Source organism: Macrobrachium rosenbergii, chromosome 2 (assembly GCF_040412425.1).
Source record: "Macrobrachium rosenbergii isolate ZJJX-2024 chromosome 2, ASM4041242v1, whole genome shotgun sequence".
Lineage (NCBI taxonomy): Eukaryota > Metazoa > Arthropoda > Malacostraca > Decapoda > Palaemonidae > Macrobrachium > Macrobrachium rosenbergii.
In genome coordinates, this window is record NC_089742.1 from 86,165,980 (window position 1) to 86,174,299 (window position 8,320).

Below are 8,320 nucleotides of genomic sequence, written 5' to 3' on the forward strand. Positions count from 1 at the left end.
AGCCAGAAATCAAAAGGTTTGAAGATAAAGAATTATCGGTCATAGGATTCAGAAACCAGGCGTATCAATGGATAACTACAATAGAGGCGAGTTTGCAAGATTCAATAGACGGATCTTCAATACGGAGCAAGTCACACATATCCAGGAGGTCAGTTAGAAGCACAGCATCAAGTGTGAAATCTGCTCACTTAAAAGAGAAGGCAAAGTTGGCTGGTTTGCTTGCACAGAGGACATTGCTTGAGAAACGGGCAAAAATAGCCCAACAACAGGCAGAATTACAAGCCGAGGAAGACTTGTTAAAGTTGGATGGTGAAATTGAAGCTGCAAGAGCAAGGGAAAAGGTGTTCCAAGAGGAAATTATTTCATCAGTGGACAAAGTTTTGGATCCTGAAACACCAGTATTTGTTCCTATTCAGAATGTGCATCATGAACCCAGCGTCACAGTGCCTTCATTAGCCATGACACCCGCCCCAGAGTCATTCTATCGAAGTCAGCAGCAGTTAGCAGCGGCTATGATTCTGCCTCATGCTGAGGTGACCAAGTTTTGTGGTGATCTTCTTGAATATGCATCATTTATGCTGTCATTTAATGACCGCATCGTGCCACACACCACATCGGACTCCAACAGGCTGTACTTCTTAAATCAGCATCTAGAAGGGAAGCCTAAGTCACTCATAGCTGGGTGCATGTTTATGGATGCTTCTGAGGGATACATTGAAGCAAAAAGGCTTCTGGATAAAGTGTATGGAGATCCATACAAGGTTTCCATGGCATACATAGACAAGTTGAGCAAGTGGCCACAAGTGAGAGGTGATAGCAGCGAATCACTGCATGAATATGCTTTGTATCTTGTGAAGTGTAATCATACCATGCAGTCATTGTCAAATATGCAGGTTTTAAATGACTCTCCAAACTTGGATCATGTGATAAAGCTCAGGAAGCAAGGTGTTTGTTTGTGTTTCACCACATTAGTGGAATTTGTTCAGAATGCAGCAGAGGCAGCAATGGATCCTGTATTTGCAGGGAAGCTTTGGGTAAAGTGTCTCTTTTACAAAGGCAAAGGCACATCACGGCTCAAGTCAGAACAAGCAAAAATCATTGGCAGTTACAGTGCAACCATCAAATTCTGCAAACCAGTGTACCAGGAAATGCCAACTCTGTAGTGGTCATCATGATATTGAGGACTGCTTTCAATTTCTGCACAAGAGTGTGGATGAAAGACGAAAGTTTGTGAGAGACAATCGTCTTTGTTTCAGTTGTTTTGGCAATAACCATACTTCGAAAAAGTGTTCCAATCGACGGCAGTGCAAGACATGTAATAAAAGGCATTCTACCACTTTGCATATTGAGAACTTTAGGATGTTTGACAGTAATAATGCAATTACTTCACAAGCTTGTTCACAGTTTGGAAGTGAAGGTCAAGATTGCACTCAAGGTCAAAATTGTGTTCAAGGTCAAGAAGGTACTTAAGGTGAAGGTCGCACTCCAGGTCAAGGTAATACTCAAGGTCAAGGTAGTGTGAAGTCTTCTGCATGTACAATTTCTGATACAGTATTGCAATCGATTTTGCCTGTGCAATTACATGTAAAGGCTAGTGATAATGTAGTACAAACTTATGCCTTTTATGATACGGGCAGTACAGGTTGTTTCATTAAAGATAATATCAAGGATCAATTAAACTGTAAAGGTATTGAAACAGCTGTCAAGTTGCAAACAATTCATGGGACTGATACAGTCAAAACTTTTATCGTAAATGATCTTGTTGTCACTGATATACATGGTAATAATGATGTTGTATTGCCAAAGGTATTTACCCAAAGAGATATCCCTGTTAATCATGATCAAATTCCAAGGTATGAAATGTTAAAGGATTGGCCTCATTTATCAAGTGTTATTGATAAGATTCCATTATATCAGCCAGAGCTAGACATAGGAATATTGATAGGTAGTAATTGTCCAACTGCTTTGCAACCTTTAGAGGTTATACCCACTTCAGGTTATGGCCCTTTTGCAGTGAGATATTTGCATGGGTGGACGGTTAATGGGCCTGTACATGTTAAGGTTAGTTCAAATGGGGTTTCATGTCACAGGTTACTTGTATCTAATGTTCAACATGTTACCGACTGTATTACTGTTGAAAGTGTTAGGAAGTTCTTTGAGTTGGATTTTTCAGAAAAGGATCTTGGTTCAGTTCCTGAAGAGCGTGGCTTGTCTTTTGAGGACAGAAGATTTGTGAAAAGGTGCCAGGATACCATTGAATTTAAAGATGGTCATTTCCAGCTACCCATGCCTTTCAGAGATCCCAATGTGAGTCTTCCTAACAATAAGAAGCAGGCAGTCAGCAGAGCGGAGTGGCAAAGGAGAAAGATGAAGAGTAGTGAAGATTACAGACAGCAGTATACAGTATTCATGGACAAGTTGTTTGACAAAGGCTATGCTTACAAGGTCCCAGAAGGTGAGGTCAACAAGTCTCCTGTCTGGTATCTTCCACATCACGCAGTTTTTCATCCCAAGAAAAAGAAAATTAGGGTTGTTTTTGACTGTAGTGCAAAGTTTGGAGGTTTGTCATTAAATGATGTTCTGCTACAGGGTCCTAACCTCACCAACTCATTGACGGGAGTACTCGTTAGATTTCGGCAAGAGGTTTATGCATTCATTGGAGATATTGAAGCTATGTTCTTTCAAATAAAGATTCCACCTAAGAATCACGACTATGTTAGATTCCTGTGGTGGCCTAATGGGGACATCAGTCGACCTCTTGAAGAATTCGAATGGCTGTTCACATTTTGAGCAATCTCCTCACCAAGTATTGCAAATACTGCACTGAAGGCCACGGGAGACAAAGCAGATGAGAAGTATGACTCAACTGTTGGTAATACTATTAGGCATAATTTCTATGTTGACGACTGTTTGAAGTCATGTGCTGATGTTCCTACAGCAGTTAAGTTAGTGAAGGATTTGATATCTGCAACAGGTGAAGGAGGATTTAGGTTAACTAAATTTGTTAGCAATTCAATTAACATCCTTAAAGCTTTGCCTACTGGAAGATTGTTCGATTGAAAGTGACAAGTTTGATCTTGACATGGAGAATCTAATGACAAGAGCCTTAGGAATGTTATGGGACCTTAAAGAAGACTCATTCAAGTTTTCAATTGCGCTCAAGGAAAATCCACTCACCAGAAGAGGGTTGTTATCAACTATTTCATCATTATATGATCCCCTTGGGTTACTCTCTCCAATCATCTTACCAGCCAAGAAACTACAAGAATTATGTCAAGTTGAGAGTCTGGACTGGGATGAAAGGATTCCGGATGACCTAGCTGAAAGGTGGCAACATTGGATACAAGGTCTTCATTTACTGGAGCAGCTTTCAATACCAAGATGCTTTAAACCAAGTGGTTTCGGTAATGTAACAAGTTCAAGTCTTGTATTATTCAGTGATGCAAGTACAGTTGGTTATGGTGTTGCAGCATATCTTGTTCTTCATGATGGAAACCAAGTTCAGTCAAGCCTTGTCATGGGAAAATCAAGAGTATCTCCAAAAGGGTGGTAGCTATACCTAGGTTAGAACTTAAAGCTGCAACTGTGTCTGTCAAGGTTGCTCAACACATCCTGAAGGAGTTGGAGTTTACTGTTGACAGTATTGTGTACTATACAGATTCAACAACAGTCCTTCACTATATTCATAGCAACACAAAAAGGTTCCCTGTTTTGTGGCCAACAGAGTCAGAGTTATAAGGGACTACTCTCAACCTGAGCAATGGAGATATGTAAGCTCAATGATAACCCTGCTGATGTAGCATCAAGAGGTATTAGTGTACATCAGTTATTGCAGTATGACGAATGGTTTCATGGTCCATCATTCATTGCATCTGATTGTTTGTTTTCCCAGGAGTATGTGTACGCAGATTGTGATGATGGTGAGAGTGAACATGTGTCTGCAGTCACAACTTCTGAAGAATGTCATGGGTTTACAAGATTGATTGAATATTACTCTTCATGGTCGAGGTTACAAAAGGCAGTTTCTATATTTCAACAACTGAAGGCAATCCTTAGAGGTAAAAGGAAAGGTTATGCAACCACTGATGCTGAAAGGGCAATCATAATGTATGTTCAACAGAAGGCGTTTGGTGATGAAGTGAAGGCTTTATCAAGGGAATTGTCAGTTAGCAAGAGTAGCCCTATATATAAGTTTGATCCCTTTCTTGATTCTGAAGATGGCTTATTGAAGGTTGGAGGTACGATAAGAAAATCTGATATTCCACAGTCTGCCAGACATCCCATGCTATTACCAAAGAAGCATCATGTGACTACATTGTTGATACAACACGAGCATGAATTATTAGCTCATTCTGGTAGAAACCATGTTCTTTCAAATCTTCGGCAGAAGTGTTGGATAATTAATGCTAATGCAACTGTCAGAAGTGTTTTATTTCATTGTGTTACTTGCAGGAAGTTAAAAGAACCAGCTTTGAGTCAAAAGATGGCTGATCTTCCAGCAGACCGATTGGAACCTTCGCCACCATTCAGTAATGTTGGCATTGACTTCTTTGGACCCTATTACATCAAAGAAGGAAGAAAAGAATTAAAGAGGTATGGTGTCATATTTACCTGCTTGGTTAGTAGGTCAGTTCATATTGAAACAGCAAACACCTTACAATCTGATTCCTTCATAAATGCTTTGCGAAGATTTGTTTCTCGAAGAGGTCATCCTAAGGTTATCAGATGTGATAATGGAACCAACTTCCATGGGGCTGAGAAAGAACTTAAGGCAGCTCTCGGCGAGATGGAGGAAAAGAAGATTGAGACATATTTGTTGCATCATCATATTGAATGGAAATTTAATCCACCTGCAGCAAGCCACATGGGTGGTTGTTGGGAGCGCCAAATCAGAACAGTTAGAAAAGTGTTGTCTGCACTGCTGAAGGAATTTGGCGAAAGGCTAAACGATGAAAGTTTACGGACTCTGCTTTGTGAGGTCGAGAGTATCATAAATTCAAGACCGTTAACCACGGTAAGTGATAGTGTCGATGACCTTGAGCCACTAACTCCAAACCATTTGTTGATTCCAAAATCTTATGTAGTCCCTCCCCTGGTTTGTTTCAAAAAGGATGATGTTTACATGAGGAGAAGGTGGAGATGTGTTCAATATCTGACCAACCTGTTTTGGTCAAGATTTAGAAAGGAATATTTGAGTACTTTACAGACGAGACAAAAGTGGAATGAACCAAGAAGAAATTTAATTGTTGGTGATGTGGTCTTGGTAAAGAGTGACATTGAACCAAGGAATCGATGGCCAATGGGACGAGTAATAGAAGTACACCCTGATGACAAAGGAACAATCCGCAGTGCCAAGATTAAGACACTTTCTTCAGTTATTGTCTGTCCTATTCAGAAGCTGGTGTTGTTAGTTAAAGGTTAGGCACGATGCCTTCTTTTGAAGGATTTTCATTGAAACCTTTCATGTGACACGATACTATGTTGTGTTCTTCTGGTTATTTGATATGATATATATATATATATATATATATATATATATATATATATATATATATATATATAAATTAAACACTTTCATAACTCATATATATATATATATATATTATATAATATATATATATTAATATATTTTATATATATATATATATATATATATATGAAGTTATTGTTTAATTTATTTTAGGTAAATATTTGAATCATGAAGGTATTTTGTATTATAAGGGTTTGTATGGTAACTTAAAGGTTATTTATTTTATCTGCATGAGTAAGTATGTAATATGATAAACAGGTTTAATCTGTTTATGGGGCTGAGTATGTTAATGCAGAAATACAAATATATTTAGTCAGTAAAACCATGTCGTTAATTTTAAGTGGTAGTTTAAAATTTGCAGAAGTGTAAACAAATTACGTAATCTTGTCTCAGTTCTTAAGATTCTAAAGTTTCTTTTAGTAGTCTAAGCAAGGTCTTCAAGGAGTACAGTTGTATATATATCGTAATTTTAAAGGATATTATTGGGCACACAGATGTAAGTTTTTGATGAACTCTTATATATATTTGCTCTGTCTTATCATTCATTAAGGTATTAAAGACTTAATTTTTTATTTTAAGACATTCAATATTTGTTTATTCCATAATTATAGTAAATAGATATAATCAAAGGAAGTTTAATGTGGTAATGAAATTGTCCAATTATAAAGGTGTATTTAACTTTGTGAGATGTATCAAGGTATATTATGTCACTGTTATTTACTGAATAATATGCATTATTATTTGACAATGTATTTTAAGAAGTGCAATAATTCCTTTCAGGAATGAACCTACTTCTACTACTACTGTTACTACCACTACCACTACTGTTAAAGGAATAAATGGGAAGTCGAGTTTCTGAGTTTGTGTTGTCCATTACAAAGTGCCTGGTAAGCGCATTTGACTGAGGCTTGAAAGTATTATTGCTACTAATCAAGTTATGATGTCTTCCATTACACAGTTTGCAATTCTGTCTGTTACGCTGAATGCTAGTATGGCCTTTGCCTAGACATTTAAAGCACCTACGCAAATATATACAATAATTATCGCCTTCGGTCTTCAATGGTGGTGTGATGTTACAGTCGCTGGCTGAATGCTCACCTTGGCAAAATGGACACGTTCTAGTACGAGGATTTTGAAATAGAACTGTCTTAGGTCTTACAGACTCGTCCTCTCCCTTTTGCAACGCATCGTCCTCTAAACTCCTAATGAGGAAATCAAGTGCCTCAAAAAACTCGCCTAAAGTGTAATGACACTTTCTCAAGTAATCCACAACTTTACGATACACATCGCCTTGAGAGAGCTTCTGATTGATCAAACTCGTGACCATTCCCTGCCCCACATCTATTGTACTCAAGTGTTTAATTTGCTCTAACAACACTGTCAACTCGATGTGGAAATTTTTAAAATCTAAAGGCTGAATTTAGGAACAAAAATATTGGTGAGTCTCCAATGCGAAACAACTAAGCGTTTACTGCTGATTACCACAGTAACATTCCAACCATTCTAATGCGACGTCATAGTTAGTAGCCGTTACACTGAAAGCCTTGACTACTAGCGGTTCTTTTCTTGAGGGCACAAAGCAAATATGTAAACTTAGTTACGTTATCTAAATCAGTACATCAGTAAACGTGAACATCAAACAATTCTCTAAAAGTAACGTATTCGCTAATCTCACCATTAAAAACAGGTAAAGGAAGTTCTTTCAACTTCGGCAATGTAGTCCGTTGCTGCGATACACTAGCAAGGAATTAAATTCTGGTAAAGAGAAGGGCATTACATTTTTCGCTCCATTGAGCGCTTGACGAATTGACAATTCAAAGCTTGATTCCAACTTTACTGGACTAGTCAAACAGAAGTTTCTCAACATTTGCTCATCATCACTTGGTGGATGTTCCGGATGCTTGCTAATACTGACCATCCGGTTTGAAGGATCAAGTGTCAACATTTTTTCCCCAAGACTGGGAAGGTTTTAAGTCCCATGGTATGGGACTGGGATGGTCAGGCCTGAAGGGCACTACCAGCAAACATCAAAGCGAAGGTCCATCAAGGTCAGGCAAGGTTTTACAATTTTATTTAAAAATAGACTACTTAAAATTCAACACACATGAAACTTGACGCACAACCTTGAGGACCATGCGGTCGGGACTAGAAACAATGCTGAAGGCTATACAAAACCTCTTAAAACTCAGAAAAACGTGCTTCTAAAAGCTACAATTTTGCACAAACCTTATTTTCGAACAATCAGGATACACTTTAACTAAATATTAACTGGATTAAACCTCAGATGCCAAAAATGTGAAAGAATCAAACTAGCATACCAAATGAACTGGCTCTTGTTACAAAATGGACAATTTGGCTGAGGAGGTGATGACATGGAGAGTGCTTAGCTTACCTCAATGCTATGTGCTACACCCTCGAGAAAGACTTATTTTGCCCCTCTGCATGTCTCGTCGTCACCTCAGTTCCCTCTCAAAATTTCTAAAGGTTACTTTACGAAAGAATGTACAGAACCTCTGTGACATTCCTGACACAGACAACACAGGCAATTCACCGGACACATATAATAATCAAACATATTTACAGAAAAAAATGTGAACCACGAACTCAGCCGCGTGCTTACCACTCCCCCTCGCTTATCCTGAATGTTGTGAATGATTATCGAGAAAAAACGGATCCAATTTTTTCGCGACACCTACAGACTGAGATGAATCCGGAATGTATCAATATATGTGAGTGTTTGGTGTGTGTGATTGGAAAAACACTGATTCCATTCTTCCTGTCATTGATTTA

General features: G+C 38.3%; 3 protein-coding genes across 3 annotated transcripts; all 3 read left to right on the top strand.

The window, feature by feature from the left end:
• The first annotated feature begins 1,359 nt into the window (after positions 1–1,359).
• On the top strand, positions 1,360–2,790 carry LOC136843431 (uncharacterized). Its single transcript, XM_067111904.1, has 2 exons — positions 1,360–1,462; positions 1,553–2,790. Exons 1-2 carry the CDS (start codon positions 1,360–1,362, stop codon positions 2,788–2,790), a joined length of 1,341 nt encoding a protein of 446 aa, XP_066968005.1.
• Positions 2,791–3,082: 292 nt separating this feature from the next.
• On the top strand, positions 3,083–3,553 carry LOC136843435 (uncharacterized). The gene has a single exon (XM_067111917.1). The coding sequence runs from the start codon at positions 3,083–3,085 to the stop codon at positions 3,551–3,553; it is 471 nt and encodes a 156-aa protein (XP_066968018.1).
• Positions 3,554–3,760: 207 nt separating this feature from the next.
• On the top strand, positions 3,761–5,422 carry LOC136843438 (uncharacterized). The gene has a single exon (XM_067111932.1). The coding sequence runs from the start codon at positions 3,761–3,763 to the stop codon at positions 5,420–5,422; it is 1,662 nt and encodes a 553-aa protein (XP_066968033.1).
• The last annotated feature ends 2,898 nt before the right edge of the window (positions 5,423–8,320 follow it).